The 21,686-nt window shown below is 37.1% G+C and overlaps 2 protein-coding genes across 17 annotated transcripts in view; one reads left to right on the top strand and one right to left on the bottom strand.

Annotated features, from left to right (window-relative positions):
* Window positions 1-12,908, bottom strand: part of IMMP1L (inner mitochondrial membrane peptidase subunit 1) — a 96,536-nt gene extending 83,628 nt beyond the window's left edge. For 7 of the 10 annotated variants that reach the window (XM_064288333.1, XM_064288332.1, XM_064288334.1 and 4 more), the window contains exon 1: window positions 12,635-12,908. The gene's annotated coding sequence lies outside the window, so the exon portion shown is untranslated. Of the gene's footprint in view, window positions 1-11,346; window positions 11,566-12,634 lie in introns of all 10 variants that reach the window. The other 3 variants (XM_064288335.1, XM_064288336.1, XM_023550761.2) reach the window with 3 other exon arrangements.
* The window catches only part of ELP4 (elongator acetyltransferase complex subunit 4), a 268,725-nt gene continuing 259,855 nt past the window's right edge, over window positions 12,817-21,686 (top strand). For 3 of the 7 annotated variants that reach the window (XM_064288328.1, XM_064288330.1, XM_064288329.1), the window contains exons 1-2: window positions 12,819-13,123; window positions 21,171-21,206. In XM_064288328.1, the coding sequence (XP_064144398.1) occupies window positions 12,901-13,123; window positions 21,171-21,206 (259 nt within the window). In that variant the 5' untranslated portion in view covers window positions 12,819-12,900. Of the gene's footprint in view, window positions 13,124-21,170; window positions 21,207-21,686 lie in introns of all 7 variants that reach the window. The other 4 variants (XM_064288327.1, XM_064288326.1, XM_064288331.1 and 1 more) reach the window with 3 other exon arrangements.

Raw genomic sequence — 21,686 nt, 5'->3', positions numbered from 1 at the left:
GCAGTTTTACTCTTATTGTATTATTGGCAGGAATGTGTGGAATGACGAAGACTCAAAGTGGTGCTGTAGGCCACCATCTTTGAGTGGGGCAGCACTGTTTCCTACTCAGGATGAAATCTGATGACCAAGAGGCGTGGTTGCTATGAAACGCATACGCTGCTCTTATTTTTGTGAGCCATGACTGAGCCGTTTTGAACCAGTTCAAAGCCTCAGTCAGATCATACCACCTGTAAGTAAGAGATACTTTTACTTCTTCCTTTTCTATTTGGATGCCTTTTGTTTCTTTTTCTGGACTAATTGCTTTGGATAGAACTTCCATTACAATGCTGATTAGCAGTAATCAAATCGTGTATCCTTGACTTGTTCTTGATCTTAGGGGGAAAGCCTTCAGTGTTTCACAACTGAGTATGATGTTGTTGTGGGTTTTTTATAGATGCCCTCTATCATGATGAGGAATTTCCCTTCTACTCCTAGTTTGCTGAGTACTTTTTTCATGAAAGGGTTTTTTATTTTGTCAAGTGCCTTTTCTGCATCAACTGAGATACTAAGTGGTTCTTTACCTTCATTCTATTGATGTGGTATATTACACTGATTGATTTTCTTATGTGGAACCACACTTGTGTTCCTGGGATAAATCCCACTTAGCCACGGTATAATCCTTTTACTATGCTGTTGGATTCAGTTTACTAGTACTTTGTTGAAGATTTTTGCATCCATATTCATGGAAGTTATTGATCTGTACTTTTCCTTCCTTGTGATACCTTTAATCTGGCTTTAGTAACAGGTTAATGCTGGCCTTAGAGAAGGAGTTAGGAAGTGTGCCCTCTTTTATATGTTAGGAGAATTTGAAAAGACTGGTGTTCATTTTTCTTTAAACAATTTGTAGAATTCTCCAGTGAAGCCATCTGATCCTGGGCTTTTATTTGTTGGAAAGTTTTTGATTACTAATTCAATCTCTTTACTTGTTACAGGTCTGTTGAGATTTTCTATTTCTTCTTGAGCCAATAGGTAGTTTGTATGTTTACAGGAATTCTTCCATTTCATTTAGATTATCTAGTTTGTTGGCATTAAACTGTTCATGGTAATCTCACATATAATCACTTTTATATGTGTTCGTAGTAATGTTTCCACTTTCATTTCTGACTTTAGTTATTTGCGTCTTCTCTTTTATTCCTTGTCAGTCTAAAGGTTTGTCAACTTTATTGATCTTTTCAAAGAAGCAACTTTTGGTTTTGCTGATTCCCTCTATTGTTTTTATATACTTTATTTCACTTATTGCTGCTCTAATTTTTATTATTTCCTTCCTTCAGGTAGCTTTGGGTTTCATTTGCTCTTCTGTTTCTAGTACCTCATGGTATGAAACAACAACAACAAAAAAAAACCAAGCCCACTGCCATTGCATCGATTTCAACTCATAGCAACTCTGTAGGACAGAACAGACCTGTCCCGTAGGGTTTCTAAGGCTATAAATCTTTACAGAAGTAGACTGCTACATCTTTCTCCCATAGAGTGGCTAGTGAGTTTGAACCACTGACCTTTTGGTTAGCATCAGAGCACTTTAACCACTGTGCCACTAGGCTCCTTCCTTAAGGTACAAGGGTAGGTTAAGTTTTTTTTTAATTGAAGGAATTTATAGATATTAATTTCTCTCTAAGTACTCTCTTTGTTGTATCCCATAAGTTTTGGTATGTTATGCTTTTATTTTTATTTGACTCTACGTATTTTCTAATTTCTCTTATGATCAGGTTTGGGACCTACCCTACACCATATGACCTCATTAACATAAAAAAAGAAAGCACCTATTTCCAAACACACTCCATTCATCTTTCCGAAGAACCACAAACTGACCAATGGAACAGAACAGAGTTCAAAAAGAAACCCAACTAATTCATGTAAAGGCTTTACTTACTAAAAAGATCAATACAGCAGGGAAAGAATTACGTTCTCAGTAAATATTCATATAGGGGAAAAAATACACCTTTACCACTACCTCACACCAAAAACAAAAAATCACTTCCAACAGGTTGAAGACATAGTGTTTAAAAGTAAATAACATGACTTTAATTAGAAAACACAGAGATCCTCCTCAGAATCTTAAAGTGGGCAAACCTAGCCATAAAAAACTAGTCATAAATAGAAAAACTGATGACTCAGAATATATTTTTACTAAAATCAGAAGACAATTAAGAAAATTAAAAGGCAAATCACAGACTAGAAGATATTTGAAATGTACTTATTTGAAAATGAACTCATATACATATTTGTACAATTCCACGAGGAAAAGACGGACAATTCTATTTTTTTTCAAATGGGCAAAAGACATGAACACACCCTTCAAAAAAAGGTTTATCCAAATGACCAAAAAACATATAAACAAGTGCTCAACTGCATCAGTCCAAAGGCAAAATGACTATGCTCTATACCACAACCCTCTCAGAACGGCTAAATTTAAAAAGAGAAAATGTGTGGATAAAGATCAAAAATAATTGGAATTCACACACTCCTGATAACAGTGTAAACTGGTACAACCACTTTAGAAAAATGTTTGGCCCCACATGGGAAACTAGCCAAACTCCTTTCATTGGCAGAATGGAGAATGAACTGTGATACATTCACACAATGTTACTATACAGCGATAAGAATAAATCATCTCCTACACACATTAGTAACGATCATCTCACAACCATACACTGAGCAAATGGAGTCACACATAAAAGTACACACTGTATTGCTTCATTTATGTAAAGTACAAAAACAGATAAAACAAATCTGTGATGCTAAAAGTGAGGACTGTGGTTTACTTCTGTGCCCACAGTGAGAGGAAGGAGGCAAAACGGTATTATTCAGGGTATTGGAACTTCCTCTGGACAGGCATGACCTTGGCATTTATTCCCTTAGTCATGTTCCCAGAAAACAGACAGGCTTGGTAGTAATCGTTCACAGTCTTTGTTATACTTTAGCTACATGCTTTACCTACATAGACACAACAATATAAACTCTAGGGCTCAGAAAAACCCTGAGGGACCACCCAGCCAAAGGGGTGCCCATCTGTGATAACGGGTTCTAGTTGCTTACCATGCCCATTATATGTTTTGTAGTGTACCATGAATTGGTCCCTGGGGGCTTTCAATTGTACCTGAACACTTTTCAGAATATCAACTTGTTGGAATTCTTGGGGAAAGGGTCCCACAACGTAACTACAAGGGTGATATACATGTTGCTTATGGAGTCTCAGTGTAAGATCTTCTAATAGCTGATTTCATTTGAAAGCAAGGTGAAATGGCTTTCCTAAGGACATGATGGTTGAAGTCAGATTTGAAGCATAAGTAGAAATTAACTAGTGGGCTTTTGGAGAAAGGGAGCAGGGTGAGTACAGGAGATTGAATGAATACTAGAATGCAGAGAATAAAGGGATTTATAGACAATGATGTGGCTGAAGAGGTAATTAGAACGACATTAAGGTCCTTGTTAATAAGTTTCACTTTTATATTATATGATGAGACTTCTATTTTGAAAAGATCAGGTTGGCACTTGAATGGAGATTGGACTGCAGGAGAACCAGAAGAAGAGTGTCAGAACCCCTAGAATGAATTACAGAGCTATTAAAAAGTAAAATCTATAGGTCTTGGTGATGAACTGGATAGGGTACACTGAAACATAAATGATTGAGTACAGCAAGAGCAACTAATTTCTGTAATTTACTGATATATGAAAAAAAGGTACTAAGAAAAAAGGTACTGGGAAAAAGATTCTAGACAATCTTAGTATAGCAAGACAACTAATTCCTATAATTTACTGACATATGAAACACCAGAGGCTTTTTTTTATTACGAGTTTGAGGTCCCACTAAGACATCCAAGAGACAGATAAAATATCTAGATTTATGATCCTAGAGCTCAGAAAAGTGATTTAAACTGTAAATATGTTAGCCATTGGTGTATAAGTGATAACTGAAGTCATATGGGTAGATGAAGGAAAGAACATGAAATGAAAAGAGAAAATGGTCTCAAGAGACTCCAAGATTGAACGGAAGAAAAAAAGGAAAAAGAGACTTCTTTTCATTTATAACCTTTAGCCACTGAGTTGTCTCTCTTCCTTTCTAATACTGGTCACACTTCTGAGCTACAAATTCCACTCCTCCCTCCCTGGTCTTTTTCTTTATCAATTGTCTATTTCCAGTACCTTTTTTTCCCTCTCTCTAATAACAACAACAAAAAAACCCAAAACCCATTGCTGCTGAGTCAATTCCAACTCACAGAGACAGCAGAACTGTCCCATAGGGTTTCCAAGGAGCACCTGGTAGAATTGAACTGCCGGCCTTCTGGTTAGCAGCCCTTAACCACAATGCCATCTCTCTCATTCACAGCAAAGCTTCTTAAAATGTAAAATGGTGGCAGCTGATCTTCAACAAAGGGTCAAAGTCCATTCAATGGAGATGGAACAATCTCTTTAACAAATGCTGCTCATAAAATTGGATATCCACAGGCAAAAAAAAAATGAATCAGGGTCTATACGTAACACCATGCACAAAAACTAACTCAGAATGGATGAAAGACCTAAATGTTAAAGCTAAAATGATAAAGTTCCTGGAAGATAAAATACGGTCAAAACTAGGTGACCTAATTTTCAGCATAAATAGTCTATCAAACACAGCAAAAAAATGCACAAACAACAGAAGATACAGTAGATAACTAAGGCCTCCTAAAAATTAAATACTTACGATCATCAAATGACTTTAAGAAGAGAATAAAAAGAGAGCCTACAGACTAGGAAAAAATCTTTTGCAATGACATATCTCATAAAGGTCTAATCTCTAAGATATATAGAAAAGTTCAACAACTCAGCAACAAAAAAACAAACAATCCAATCAAAAAATGGGCAAAGGAAATGAACACACTTCACCAGAGAGGACATTAAGGCAGCCAACAAATAAATGAAAAGATGCTCACAATCACTAGCCATTAGAAATGCAAATCAAAACTACAATGAAATGCCATCTCACCCCTGCAAAAATGGCAATGATCAAAAAAACAGGAAACATCAAAAGCTGGTGAGGTTGTGGGGGAACTGAAACTCTTATGCATTGATGGTGGAATTGTAAAACGGTACAACCACTATGGGAAACAGTATGGTGTTTCCTCAAACAGCTAGAAATAGAAATACCTTACGATCCAGCAATCCCACTCCTAAGTATATATCCTGGAGATATAACAGCAGTGACACGAACAAACATACGCAAACCTATGTTCATTGTAGCATTATTCGCAATAGCGAAAAGATGGAAACAACCTAAAGTGCCCATCAACAGATGAATGGATAAATAAATCGTGGTATATACACAATGGAATATCATGCAGCTATAAAGAATAATGTGGAGGTCATAAAACATCTTACAACACGGATGAATCTGGAGGACATTTTGCTGAGTGAAATAAGTCAGTCACAAAAAGACAAATACTGTATGGTCCCACTATTATAAAAAGTCAAGAGTAGATATATACACAGAAAGCAAAGTTCTTTGACAGTTACCAGGGATGGGAGGGAAAGATTGGGGATCACTTTCTAGAGAGTAAACACTTGTTACTTTTGGTGATTGGAAAGGCAATCTCAATTATGGGTGAAGTCAGCACAACCTGACCAAGATAAAGACGCTAAGAAGTACACAAGAAAAACGAACGATTTCGGTAAATGCTACAACATATACAATTTTGCAACAATAGTAAAAACAACCAAAAAACCTGTATGGTTACATGGATGCATATATGTGTATAGGAAGGCATATATGAGTAAACGCACATGCATGTAAAGGTGTGTATGCAGGTATATGTATACACGTTTGTGTGTGCTGCATATATATCCACATATATAACAAACCACAAAGGATGCACAATTACGGAGGCTTCCTAGACATATTCAAACAACTCGCGCGATTGATTTACTAGGTCAAAAGGCTTGGGACCAGAGTCTCAGGGGACAACTGAGTCAATTGGCATAACATAGTTGACAAAGATAACGTTCTACATCTAAGTTTGGTGAGTAGCGTCTGGGGTCTCAAAAACTTGTGAGCGGACACCTAAGATACAACTACTAGTCTCTACTCTTATGGAGCAAAAGAGAATTAAGGAAATCAAGGGCTCAGCGAAGAAACCAGTCCATGAGACTAATAGTCCACATGAACCACAACCTCTTCAAAACTGAGACCGGAAGAACTAGATGGTGTCAGGCTACCACTACCAACAGTTCTGACCAGGGACACGATAGATGGTCCCAGATAGAATGGGAGAAAAACGTAGAACAAAACTCAAATTCCTAAAAAAGGCCAGATCTACTGGACTGATAGAGACTACAGGAACCCCCGAGACTATCACCCTAAGGTAGCCTTTGAACTTGGAACTGAAGCTATTTCTGTAGGTTACCTTTCAGCCAAATAATAGTGGCTTATAAAATAAACATTACCTGTGAGTGAGAAATGCGCTCCCTTAAACAATTAACTATATGAGACCAAACGGTCAACAGGTACCTCAAAGCAAAGATGAGGCTGCAAGGGGGAGAAGGGAATCTAGATCAATGGAAATAGAACAACCAAATGGAAATAGAACAACCAAATGGAAATAACGAGAATACTGACGCATTGTAAAAACTGTAACCATTGGCACAGAACAATGTTTATAAAAATTGTTACAGGGGAACCAAATTTGCTGTGTAAACTTTCACCTAAAACACAGTAAAATATTGTTTTTTAAAAAATTTAAAATGGTCTATGAGAAGCAAGGATCTGCATTAAATCCAAACTCCAAAATGTGAAGATTGATCCAGTCCTCGCATTCCCATTAGTTCATCCTCGTTGTGAGCTGCCCCCATGGCACTCACTCTCTCTGACCCTAGCCACCCGAAGCTAGGTTGGAGATCACAAGTTTAAAGGACACCATCCTACAGACTGTCAAACAGGCACATGGCAGCCACAAGTTGGGGGGAGTCCACACAACACCCCAACCTTCAGAGCTGCTGGCCATCAATTCAGGGCTGGTTTCCCACTGCCCCTTCGGGATGTCAGCCACTAACTCAGCAGTCCACATGACATCTTTACTTTCTGACCTGCTTTTCCCAGTGTCCCTTTGGGTTTGCTAATTCACTACAACAACTCACAGAACTCACGGAGCATACACCATACTTAAAACTACAGATTTGTTATAACCAAAAAGGATATAAACAGACACCTAGGTTAAGTCTGGGAGGGTTCCCAACACAGAGCTTCCATGTTCCAAGGGATGAGCAACTCTACCTGGAGCAACATCAACCAGAAAACTCTCTGAGCCTTAGTATTCAGGGCTTTTATTGGCCAGTCCTGAATGATAAGTTAAATGACGTCTCCTGACAGTTGATACAGGCCTCCCAGGTAAGTTTTTTCTAGTCTGTTCAGCCCCTACTCCCCAGCACAAATTCTCAGGTATGGCCTGGAAGCTGAGAACAAGGTACGCCAATTACTCCGAGGGTAATTTCTCCAGAGCTAAGGACTTAGGGTAAAACTAGGTCCTTTACCCAACAGTCTACCTTTGCAGAGTATTCAACTTCACTTGCCATTCACTTCTAAGCACAAATGTTTGACTTTTAAGTCTACTACTCCAGCAAATATGCCCTTAACAAAATCACAAATAAATCACTATTGCTAAATCAAATAAACATTTTCCAGCTCTTATTTTACTCTGTTTCTCTACCCAGCAATTAAATACTAATGTTCCTTAAAGTTTATTCTGTTATTTTTTATTTCCTTCTCTTTCTAAGGTATATATTTCATTGGTGAGTTTATCTAGTCCTTTGGATTCAACTCTCACCATGTGCTCATTAATTTCAAATTTTTATCTTTCATCTAGAGACCCTTTTCTCACATAGTCTACTTCATATTAGACATCTCCACTTGGATACTCCACGGGTATTTAAAATTAAACACATCGAAAACACACACACACACACACACACACACACACACACACACACACAAAAAACTATCATATCTCATTCTCCAAAACCACCACCACCACAGCTGCAAAAACTCTGCTACCCTTCCTTCATTCCCTATCCTCCGCCACCCACAAAGCTGCTCAAGGCAGAAGTTTATTAGTCATCTTTAATTCCACTCTTCAACCAAGTCATAACTATCAAATATGACCAATATGTTATTTCTTAAAATTTTTCAGCAGTTGCCTATTTCTCACACCCTTAAGGAAAAAATTTCTGCAGTCTTTGCCTAACTTCTCCAGCTTTCTCTTGGCCTCTATATGTTGTTGTATACTGTCAGGTCAATTTCAACTCATGGTGACCCCATGTGACATAGAGTTTTCTATTTTCAATCACCTCATATGCATGTGAAAGCTGGACAATGAATAAGGAAGAGTTAAGAGGAAGAACTGATACCTTTGAATAAGGGCGTTGGCAAACAGCACTAAATATACCATGGGCTACCAAAAGAACGAACAAGTCTGTCTTGGAAGAAATACAGCCAGAATGCTCCTTGGAAGAGAGGATGGCAAGACTTCATCTCACATACTTTGGACATGTTATCAGGAGAAACCAGTTCCTAGAGAAAGACATCATGCTTGGTAGAGGGTCAGCAAAAAAGAGGAAGAGCTCCACAAGATGGCTGCAACAATGGGCTCAAACACAGAGGCAATTATAAGGATGGTATAAGACCAGGCGGTGTTCAGTTCTACTGTACACAGACAGGGTCCCTATGAGTTGGAAGTGACTCAATGGTACCTAACAAAAATCTTCACAGGAGGAGATGAGCAGGTCTTTATCCTCTAGAGCAGCTAGGTGGGTTTGAACTGCCAGCTTTTCAGTTAGAAGCCACAAGGACTCCTTACCACCCTATATACCTCATGAGAACTACTTGCACAGAATCATGAGAACTGATTTATTAAACTTGCAGTCTTCCCATTCTTTGTATCAGCTCTCATTCTCTTAAATTCCTTTATCTTCTACACATCCTTCAAAACTCAAGACTAAGCTTCCTCCTCAGAGAAACTTCCCAAGGTTCCTCCCTTGCAATTTAAGCTAGGCACCCTTCATTTGTTCTCTTTATAATAGGCTTTATTAGCATACAGTCGACCCTCCATATCTGTGAGTTCCACCAATGGGGGATCAAAAATATTTGGAAAAAAGAAAGTTCCAAAAAGCAAAACTTGAATTTGCTGCACGGCAAGCACTACACTGAATCCACGCGAATGAAGTGATGTGTAGGCATACTCTGCCCTGTAGCCTTTGGCCATTTCACAGATTCTCAGTCTCTCTCCAGCACTCTTTTGAGCATTGTTCACCTCACCTCTCGTTTGTTACTTGTGTTATGTACACCCTTTGTTTCTGTGAATAAATGGCTCCTACAAAGCAATTAAGCGGTCAAAGCAATCTCTCAAAGGCTAAGTGTGAGGCGGTTGAGGAGACTGAGAGGAAGGCGTTACGGGCTAGTAAGAGATGGCTGGTAAGTTACGTAAAGCGCTACAGCCTCAAGAACTTCAAGATCATGGGAGAATGGGCCTGAGGTGATGCCAACGTAGCATCAGTGTTCCCAGAAGAGCTCAAGAAACTCAACAGAAAAGATACCTTCCAGAGCAAGTCTTCATTTGGTGATCAAACAATTATTTACATAGTATTTAAATTGTATTAGGTATTATAAGTAATCTAGAGGTGATTTAAAGTATACAGGAGGATGTGCGTAGGTTATATGCAAATAGTACTCCATTTTACATAAGGAACTTGAGCATCCATGGATTTTGTACCTGTGGGAATCCTGGAACCAATCCCTTCCAGATATCAAGGAATGACTGCATTTACCCACCCACTTTCACCAACCCCCGACCTCAAAAAGAGCAGAGACTAGTATTTTCTTTCTGTAATCTGAGTACTTAGTATAAAACAAAAAAACCAAACCCATTGCTGTCCAGTTGATTTCAACTCATAGCAACGCCACAGGGCAGAGCAGAACTGCCCCATGGAGTTTCCAACGAGTGCCTGGTGGATTCAAACTGTCTACCTTTTGGTTAGCAGACATAGCTCTTAACCACTACACCACCAGGGTTTCCTATACTTAGTATACTCCCTGGAATTTATTATGTGTTCAATAAATAGTTGCTGAATTAATTTCACACCTAAACACATACCATTTTAACTCTTCCCTTCCACAGATATTACAATGCTTTATATTTAATTCAACTAAAAACTAGTCGGAATCAACTTGACAGCAACAGGTTTTGTTTTTGTTTGTTGGTATATCCTGATAGGAGCCCTGGTAGCACAGTGGTTAGAAGTTTGGCTGCTAATCAAAAGGTCAGCAATTCAAATCCACCAGCCGCTCCCCAAAAACTGTATGGGACAGTTCTACTCTATCCTATAGGGTTGCTATGAGTCAGAATCGACTCAATGGCAACGGCTTTTTTTTTTTTTTTTAAGGCTGATATAATTTCAATATTTGGAAGCAAAGTTTCTGTCTTTGCAAAAAAACAAAAAATTAGTATATTAATGTATAATAGTGCTATAACAGGTATATAACCTCATTCCAGGAATGATTCAATGTGTACATACATCATGTTTCCCAAATCACAAAGTTAGAAAATAATTCTTCAGTTCTGGTAATGAAACAAAGCATCACTATTATCATCTTGAGAAAACTAAAGAGTGAAGTAAATAGAGTAGGAAACAAGAAACTATAAAGAAACATACAAAAACTAGTTGTTTGTAGTACTTCAAAGTTTCCAGAAAAGCAGAAAAATTCAAGTTAAGTTTCTATTTGATACTGGATTGCTTTGGCACTTTGTTTTTATTTCACTGTTGCTGTAGTTAGGTGCCCTCAAGTTGGTCCTGACTCATAGCAACCCTATAAGACAGAGTAGAACTGCCCCATAGAGTTTCCGAGGAGCCACTGGAGGATTCTAACTGCTGACCTTTCGGTTAGCAGCTGTAGCTCTTAACCACTGCGCCACCAGGGCTCCTTTATCTCACTAGTACTTATTTTCTACATGACAAAATTGGCACATACTGCTCATTTTAAGAACTATACTATTTCCCATTGTTAATCTTATCTTCTCCAAATGAAACCACTTTTATTTCTGTAGGTCTAAAATGACAAGAAAGATGTCACCTGACCCAAGCCATGGTATTTTCAATCGCATAATATGCATGTGAAAGCTCAACAATGAATAAGAAGACCAAAGAACTGCTGCCATTGAGTTGTGGTGTTGGCGAAGAATATTGAATATACCATGGACTGCCAAAAGAACGAACAAATTTGTCTTGGAAGAAATACATCCAGAATGCTCCTCAGAAGCAAGGATGGCAAAACTGCATTTTACATACTTTGGACATGTTGTCAGAAGGGATCAGTCCCTGGAGAAGGACATCACGCTTTGCAAAGTACAGGGTCAGCGGAAAAGTCACCTCAACGAGGTGGACTGACACTGTGGCTGCAACAATGAGCTCAAGCATAACAGCGATTGTAAGGATGGTGCAGGACCGGGCAGTGTTTCGTTCAGTTGTGCATAGGGTCGTTATGAGTCAGAACCGACTCGACGGCACCTAACAACAACAACAACAACAAAAATGACAAGATTACATCTAAGCAGACAGCATTCAACAGCTAGTTAGTGAATGATTCAAAGATTTATACTGGTGGTGATTAAAAATGAAAGCATCTAAACCTTAATCAAAGTGTTTCAGCCGATATATCATTAAACAGTAAAGTTGTTTTATTTTCCCTAGTGAGGTTCGATGTATTTTAAAGCTACATTGTCAAAATCAATAGGAATGTAATAGTGCAGGTATGATTTGGAAGTCCTTTGTAATTTAGGCAGTTGTCAACCATGAATGCCTTTAAAACAACTCACCACCCTCCCCCCAGTTCAGTTTTGAGAAAGTTTTTAAATTCAAAGACACAGCTCTAGATTACATGTCTCCCCCACCCGCCCACATAAAATTCCTATTCTAATTTAAAAGCTCTCAATTCAGAATTCACAAATAAGAAACAAAGTACAAACATATCGAATTATTTTTATCATTTGTTAGGGGAGGGAACTTAAGGTATTTTCTGTTTTTTGCAGCTGCTCTAACAGCAAACCACAATTAAATGTGTGAACGAGGTTGTCAGTGTAACACTTGTCATTCACACCGCTTACAGAAAAGCGCCCCAAGACTTCCAGCAGCCCTAATTCACGAAATCTTCTTACAGGTACTTGTTAGAGAGGTACTTTGTCATTTGCTGTTTCAAACAGAGGAAAACCAAATTACCTCAAAGCTCAACATTTTTCATTCCAAGGTCTACATCCACCCACCTACCACTTTTACCACTAGCACTGATGAACTGAGCCTACACTCTCAGCAATCAACTCATTAACAATTCCAGTTGTTTCGATAGATAACAAGGCCATTCAGAAGGACTGCTCAGGGAAGGTAGAGTGAGCTTTCAGTAATCACAAAAGAAGGGGGCAGGGAAAAGTATCTTCTTTACTTCTCTTTACTATCGAGCGAAGAAAGGTGCAAACTCGTACTAGCAGTTTCTAGATCAGCCCTGAAAGGGCTTATCGCTTCCCCCTCGTCTTCTTTAACTCAAGATGAATGAACGCACTCAAGAGCATTGAATGTTACCCACCTCTGCCCCAAAGAAGCCCAAACAACTCTCACAGAAGACCCAGGTGGGCCTTTCTCACCTGGGCCCCGCAGAAGTCCGCCAGGGCTCAAGCAGATAGCACTTTTCAGCAACGCGCCTTGCGATTGGCTAACTCGGAAGGGACGTCTCAATCCTACTAGCTATTATAGCCGCCGTAGCGGCAAGGAGGCGGGAGTTGAGGTCTGATTCCGACAGGCCGGCAGCTGAGTTCCCAGCGTTCCTATTGGGTCAGCACGGGAAGGTACAAGATGGCGGCGGTGCCAACTTGCGGCACCGGTGCCGGGGGTACTGGTCCTTTGGCGGCGGCAACCAGCAAGAACAACGTGACCAGTTTCCAGAGGAAGGGTTCTAGAGCCAGCGGTACCGACAGCGGTGGCTCTCGCCTGGTGTCCATCGCGGGCACACGGCCGTCGGTGCGGAATGGGCAGCTGCTGGTATCAACCGGGCTTCCAGCCCTGGACCAGCTCTTAGGTCGGTTCGGAAAGGAGATTTGGGATCAACAGAGGGGAAACTCAGGGAGGGAACTTGCCGGGAGATCCATTCTGACCCACATCTCTCTTAGAATCCTCAGCCTTCCGACGTGGAGAGGATAGCGAGGTCTGATATTTATGAAGGGGAGGAAGGGTTGCGTGGAGACTTTTAACCTGTCTTAGTGCCCCGACTCTGTACTCTGGTTCTCTGCCCACCATTCCCTTTCTAGATTACGGCGGGATTCCTACCTGCTTTTACCCTGACATGCTTTACTTAGTCAAGGGGAAGAATTAATGTCTGAAGACTGTTTGGTCTTCATCTAAGATGCCCTTTTCCTACCTCTGGGTACACACTTCTGGAGTTCCCGGGTAGCTTACGCCTTGGACTAAACTAATAAAGTTTTTATCATTCTGAGAGACGGGCTTCCACAGAAAATGCTGAAGAAAGTAACTTCCCGCTTGTCACCGCCAAGCTGCTCATCTCTAGGTTCTGAATCTTAAACGATATTTGCTTTAAGAGAATGTATGTTGAAGGTATATGTTGACCCAAAATAGTTAATACCCATCCTAGACATTTAGAAAGGCATACATGTATCTGCGTTAAGTATATGTATATATGTATCTGTTAGTTTTTTCCAATATGCATTTTGCCTCCCAGAGTTGATTGCTGTTGCATGCCAAACATATAAACTTAATTCATATTCTAACGAGAAAAAGAAGCACAGCTCTTAGGTTTTCCCTTATAAGCTCTGAAATTCTGCGTGAAGAGCCTGCTGAAGAATATGCCCGTTTCATAGCTGTTACGTTGAAAGGATTGGCCAGATTAGTTAGGACAGAGCTGTTGTGTTAATAAAGCTGGTTGATTAGTTAATTACTATCTGGAATGCTGCTTCATTAAACCTGGTCTATATTGTATATTTCATAACTTTTTAAGAAGTGTATCATGTGTGTTAAATCTTGTACACTTTCATAAAGTATTACAAATGCCATTGCTTGTTCTTGTACTTCATTTGATATTTTCTCTCTAATTTTCCCCCAACGAATGTTTTTTAAATGGGCTTAGTGTAAAGTGATAAGTAACCTATGAGAAACAGTATGGCGTTTTGCCTCTGTTGTTTCATGACCTAACAGGATATCCTGGGTTTTTTCCTACGAGAATTTTAGCATTTTCACTTAATGTTTCAAGACTATTGTCTTCCAGAGTTGCATGGTACTGTAAACAGAAATGATTCAGAATAACTAATTAGCAGATATTTATTTCACTCTCCCCCTCTCCTTTTCAGCCTCACTATGAGTCACTATTCCTAGTCTTTGTTTTTTTTTTTAATCCAGTGTGGAAATGTGATTTCATTGACTTGATCCTGAAACTGTCCAAACAAAAAGTCTAATCACATTTCTGACATTATATCTGCGGTTCCTCACTAGAATAACAAAATGTGCCTAACACATTCCCTGGTATTTAGAAGATTTTCAATAAATTCTTGATTGAGAGAAAAATAATGTGTAGAAAAAAACCCAAACGAGATTATGGAACATGTAAAATGGAGTTGTGTGTTTGAACTCCAGAAACAGACTCATAGAGACGTGACATAAACAGAATCACAAAACTAGTGACAGCCTGGGCTGATCTTTTGACTCCAAATCTAATGCTCTCTGCCCTATGCTACAGCTGTCTCAAATATTTAAGTACGTTTTTCAGGGAATTTTAACCATTTACTGAACCTAAGCCTAACAGATTTAACTATAACCAAAACCAAACCCACTGCCGTTGAGTTGACACCCAACTCAAAGTAACGCTCTAGGACAGATAGGTTTTCTAGGGCTGTAATGTTTACAAAAGCAGACTGGCTAGTGGGTTTGGACTGCTGACCTTTTGGTTAGCAGCCGAGAGTTTTAACCACTGCCCACCAAGGCTCCTAGATTTATCTATAGCCTGTCCTTTAAAGCATCCACCAAAAAGAGAATCCAAGGCACCTTCCACATGTGTTTATAGCGAGATAAAAACTTGAACTGTAATTTTTTGATTTTCTAGATTTGCTGGAGGTGGGAGGAGAGGGGCTTCTAGTCAAGATAAACAAAAATTAGTATTCATTAAGATGATTGAAATAAATGTCAGTTGGTGAATATTTTGAGGTATTTTGAAATATATTTTTCATGTATGCAATTCGTAAAGTGCACAGAAGTTGAAAAAGTTCTTTACACTTGGAATAGTAAATATGATCAGAAGTATTTCGGTTGTTAATTTAATGGCATTTTTATATTTTGATTTTCCATTCTGTATGGCCCTGTGAAGCAAACACTTTACATTTGTTTTTCATTAAAAAACATTTGAAAGTGAAACAATTAACTGCTAATGTGTAAGTATGTAAGTATAAACAATTCTTACTATATTGTTACTCAAAAATGTTATTTGGTTCAAATTGTGACAAACCTAACATGACCACATTGTGACAAAATGTAATAATAGTAGGATGTTATGATATCAGGATGATGAGACTATACTCTGATATTGTGATTGTTGCTTAAATATATTCTGTGGTTACTGTATAACAGTATTGTATTGTCAAGGCCGTGTAGTACAGTGACATTTTACTACTGCTACCATGATATCATTGTAATTTTAAGCATAGATGCTAACTATACTTGAAAGGTACCATCCAGGTTGTTAGTTTTTTTTTTTGTTTTTTTGAGTCATTAGATAATATGCTAATTTTTCCATTATTTACTCTGAAGTGTTTTATAAATTTGAAAGTTCCTGGTATCTTCATTTTTTAAACATGAAGTAACCATATTAAATATTTTCATTCTGATAATTTTATTGTTAGATTTTAATATAAATTTCCCAAGTTAGCTGATTTGAATTTTTATAGTTCTTAGATTTCCTAACCTAGTTCTCCACCCTGCACTTCCAGGACATTTTATTATTTGAAGACACTTAACCTTGGTGGCTTAGTGGTTAAGAGCTTGGCTGCTAACCAAGAGGTCGACAGTTTGAATCCACCAACCACTCCTTGGGAACCCTGTGGGGTAGTTCTGCTCTGTCATATACGGTCACTATGAGTCAAAATCGACTCGATGGCAGTGGATTCCTTCATATATGTAAATAACGCACTTATAATTTTTAAAAGGAAGAGGACTTGGTTAAATAGATACTCCTTTTCCTTTCTTCCAGGAATTGCCAAAGAAAGATTGTAGCAGACAAGGGAGACTGGCAATTTTTTTTTTTCTTCCTAGGACATAAAATATAGTACCTATTAGTAATTTTTTATCTAACCTGGGGAAATTATTCCCTAGCCTTATCCTTCAAAAAGGTTATTTGTGGGGAAAAGTGACTTCTCAAGTTTGTCTAGTTTAATCTCTGTGCTGTTCAGAACTTATTAAATTTTGACAGTCAAATGAATGGAAGACAGTGATTTAGTGTAAAAAATAGTCTAGGAATAATACTCTGAAAGAAGTTTGGTGGTAGCTGCCGTTTTCAACACTGATACTGAAAAATAAATACTGGTGACTTGTTCCTTTGCTGTATCTTAATCTGTAGTGTGGGTTAATGTACAGTAAGCTTAGAGTATATTTTTTAACATAACCCTGGTTATGATATTTCAGCAACTGATAACAGCTGTACATTTTAGGAAAAAAAAAAGCTTATTCCTTTGTAGTATTAACGCAAAATCATTTCATGTGGTTTAACCTACAGAACTATTAGCACTATTCATAACTTTCTCTATCTTGATTCTCATATTTGTCCCACCAATAGTTGTGTAACAATCAAGAGTAGCTGGGATGTTTCATACCTCTTAGGGAAGAAAATGTAGACTTGTTAATGAAATAACTGCAATTTAATTTGGGGTCTGGCATCAAGGAGTTAAGAATATTACTGTGAACCAAGGAGAGAATATGGTCTTGATTTTTACATAGCATTTCCCCCAAAATACCTTTCTATAATTATAACCAAAATTATTCCTTTACAGGGAATACTGGAAAGGACTGGTTTAAATACTTTTATTTTTCCTGATCTTTGTTTTCCCTTTTACTTTCTCTGACTTTGAAAAGGGGAGACACCTTTGTTGATAGGTAAGCTGTCTTCTGGGCCTTCATATTCTAGTGTATTAATTAGACTTAATTTACCCAAAATTTATCACTTAATTAGAGATTTGTTTTTGGGGGTGTGGGAGGATTGAATTTCTACCTTTAGTACCGATATTATTGTTTAACCACTTCTCGCATGAATTGAAAAAATAAACCCTTTGTATCTAAAAATCGTAAGATAGGACAATCTTGGCACTTAACCAGATCATAAATTTTCTGATTTTTTTAAAGGTATTAAATATTTTTTTTTTCTGATTTGAGACAACAAAATATGTAAAATCATAATGAAACGAATACTTTAAAATATAAAGCATGCAAAGTATCTTTGACCTTTCAAATTCAGAATATTCTAGTCTTATATATATATTTTTTATATGTAGATAAAATACTGGGCTTTTATTTTTAGTAAGCTGGAGATAAATAGAATTCTTAAGGAGGCCTAGAAGTAAAACCAAGGGTCTCTTATTAGTGATTTAGAAAATGTTTTAGTGGTTTCTCTAAGGTATGATTAGTGGAGAGAAGAGATGGTGAATAAGATAATTTTACTCATTTTTTTTCCTTTGTTGGCTTATTTTATCATAGAATAAGTTGATTGCTTCCTTATCCCATTATTTATCGTAAAAGATTTTAGTGGACTATTGGGAAAAGGTATTTCTATTATTTGGGAACCTTTAGTGTGAGGATGGAAACCCTGGTGGTGTAGTGGTCAAGTGGTACAGCTGCTAACCAAAAGGTCAGCAGTTCGAATCCAGCAGGCACTCCTTAGAAACTCTCTGGGGCAGTTCTACTCTGTCGTATAGGGTCACTATGAGTTGGAATCGACTCAACAGCAGCGGGTTAGTGTGAGGTCTGTTGCTTTTGGAATTTGCTAAAATTACTAATGGAACACTAAATTTAAAAATGTATTAACAGCTAGCTAAAAAAAAAAAATTTTTTTTTTTTATCAAGACAAGTATTATATTGTGATTGGTTGTCTTGACTTTTTTGTTGGGGAGCATGGTTACAAAGTACTCAAATACAGCTAGAACCTTGCTATGTCAAGTAAGGTAGATCAAAATAACTAATAGGAAGGTATTTGGGGGAAATGTGAGGTCCTGTCACACTAAGGAGCCCTGGTGGCACAGTGGTTAAGAGCTCGGCTGCTAACCAAAAGGTTGGCAGTTCAGATCCACGAACTGTTCCTTGGAAACTCCATGGGGCAGATCTGCTCTGGCTATAGGGTTGTTATAAGTCTGACTCGACGGCAGTGGATTTGGCTTGGGTTTCGGTCACACTAAAATCCAATTCGGAAGAATAGAGGAATTTTGTCAGCACATATATGTACATACCAAATTACTGTACATAGAATAAAAGCTTGATTTAAAAATACTTTGTAAGGTGGCTTCATCCTGTTTCCATGATCAACCTTTACTGCAGTCAGTCTAAATTTGAGTCTTGTGAATTTATATACTAGAATCATTAGAAAAAAAGAAGTAAAACTTGGTCTTATGTATAAGAGAGGTGCTGATAGTATATTAATTTGGCTGGTAAAAATCACCTAGTACGTTCCCATTTTATGCTGTCTTAGGTAATATACAAATTTTCCCAAACATTAGAATTTTTAACATGAGATTTTAAAAATTCGATGGTGTGGTGTTTACTGAGTTGTCAAGAACAGCTGGTGGTTTGGATCATTCTTACAGGGAGCCACCTTCTTAGCATAGTCTTATTTTGCTTAACTCTTTCATCATTGGGAAATATTCTTACTAATTATTACTGTTATGGTGATCACCATTTATCAAATAATGATATTTTTGGTGATCTCTTTTTTAATCAGAAAACAATCACTGAAAGAGTAAGGGTATCTCTGGGCCAGACACCTGTGGTAGGGATCTCTACATTTAATTGGGGAACTATTTCTTGATATGTTTTTATCAAATGTTTAAAAAGTCCTTTGTACTCTATCTAGCTGTTCCAGTGGAAGCCTTATATAAATTCCTAATTTGAGAAAACATGTATATTTAGGTAAGAAACCTAAATCCTTCTTAGGGGAAGTCAGCTAAAGAAACTTTTTAATAGTATATGCTCTGGATAAGATGATGCAAAGTGTCTGTTATGTACTTATATTATTTCTTCTTGTTAAATAGACACAAAATGACTATTAGATAGTTAAAAGTTTATTTTTTCATGGAAGGAATAGTAGGAAAGTAAGGAGTTGGTAACTGTGATTTAAATGTTCAAAGTGTACTAAAAAGTGGCCTACACATATGTGGCACAAAGTGTGAAATTAAACATTTAGTCTAATCTTGTCCCCAAGCAAACCTTTTTGTTCTCTGACACTTTGTGATTACTATCATCATGTACAAGGAGCCCTGGTGGAGCAACATTAAGCGCTTAGCTGCTAACCAAAAGGTCAGCAGTTCTAACCCACCAGCCACTTCACAGGAGAAAGATGTGGCAGTCTGCTTCCATAAAGATTTACAGCCTTGGAAACCCTATGGGGCAGTTCTGCTGAGTCCTGTAGGGTCTCCATGAGTCAGAATTGACTCAGCGGCAGTGGATTTATCATCGTATACATTTCAGCTTATGTTAATTTGTTAATTCGAAAAACAGCCTAAGTTATCTTGTTTAGCCTGGTATGGCTTTAAATGCTATAATGAAGGAACTTGTCTAAATGTTAAGCTAAGATATATGTTCAGTCTTACAACAACCCCTCTTGAACATAAAAATACGTATATGTACTATTTCTTTTTTATTGTTTTCCTCTTCAGTGATTTGGAAGATTTTACACATTGTTATAAAATTCATTTTAAATATCACTATCAGCACAGGCCAGATGTTACATGGTGTTCTATGTATGTTACCAAATTGTATTTCTCTGAAACAAATTGCTGTTACATAGGCTTTTTGCAAGGCAAAAATAACCATTATGAAAGGAACATTTTGTGCTAAATTTTTCCACACAACATCTGCCTCTACAAGACATTTTTGGGAAAATATCTTTACTGGTGTTCCAAATGTTGCTTTCAGTTTGTTTCCTGAAAAGAAAAAAGCTGATAACATTGTTTTCAGTTGTCCAGCAATTTTCAGTAATTATTTTTAATTTGTTACAATTTAAATACATTTCTATGCATTCTTTGATATAACTTTTTTTTCATAAGTGGGTTTATTTGTGTTATCGATATTGCAAATAATAACATGTTATAAATGGTATTATGAACAAAATATCAGTAGTCAATTTTCTCGTCTTTTTGCGTAGCTCTAGTTTCCTAACATTTGATTTTAAATTAAGCCATAATTAACAATTCACTATTTGAGTTATATATTCATCACTATAATAACCTAAGTCATATTTAGAAGAACATGTTGTAATAACATTGAAAAAAGGACTTTGAAAATGTCCTTTTTTCTTTGAAATGACAGCTATTGTTAATTTAAAATTCCAAATATATTTAGATACGCATATTTAGAGTGTTCAGACTTGGTGTATATTGTTCATAATGAAAAGAGAATTAGTTTTAATTATCAGTTCTTTTCTCCACGGCTTAAATTTGCAGATAAATATTAAAGTGGAATTTCTATCATAGTAACCTTTCTTTTCTCTGTTGTACTTCTGTAGTAGTTAAGTTACTGTGCACATTTAGGTCTTGGCTATTGAGTTAATTTATTAACAAGTGCTAAATATAACATTATTGAATCTTAACCACAGTTACGTTGAATGCGGCATGGTCCTATCACAGGCGAAAAGAGGGTAGCACAGTATATTATGAAAGTAATTGTAATGTGTAGTGTGTAATTACATATAATATGTAATTATTTTATAATAACACCTTGAGCGAAGTATTGCAAAGGTAATTAAAATGTTGTCCTCAACTTCAGTTTTAAAGTTATTGCAGAACCTGTCCTTGAAAAAGCCTAATTTTTATGCTAAAGATAATGTGAAAAGTTAGGTTAATTTTCTTCTTGTTTTGTTTCATTTCCAGGTGGAGGCATAGCTGTTGGAACAGTTCTTCTAATTGGTTAGTATAGAATGTATGCCCTGCTCACCCTGAGCACAGATTTTTGTTGTGCATATGATTTTATGGGTTTGCCCATTCTGAAATTAAATATTTTAAACTATTAACTCTACAAAAGCTGTTGAGATAAAATTAGAGTAATTGCCTTAAATTCTAATTTAAGTTCAAATATTCATTTAAACTTTAAATTAGACTAACATCTCTGGAAATCTAACTTGTATAATTAAAAAATATTCGACAGTGCATTGTGTTCCATTTTTTTAAAAAAGACTTAAATGAATGCCAATTTTTTTTTAGAATTTCACTGTTTAGAATAGAATTATTAGAGCTATTAACTTGAGAAGTTGATATACTCATAAGTCATTGTATAATTACAGTTTATTGTCTTATTGAAAGAAATGTAACAAACTCATAAATCATATTTTTATTCATTTTTAAAGTGACAAGACTTCATATTTAAATATACATTCATAACCCTATTTG

This window comes from Loxodonta africana, chromosome 7 (genome assembly GCF_030014295.1).
Source record: "Loxodonta africana isolate mLoxAfr1 chromosome 7, mLoxAfr1.hap2, whole genome shotgun sequence".
Lineage (NCBI taxonomy): Eukaryota > Metazoa > Chordata > Mammalia > Proboscidea > Elephantidae > Loxodonta > Loxodonta africana.
The sequence above is the reverse complement of the archived record's forward strand: the minus strand, read 5'-3'. Positions and strand labels throughout refer to the sequence as shown.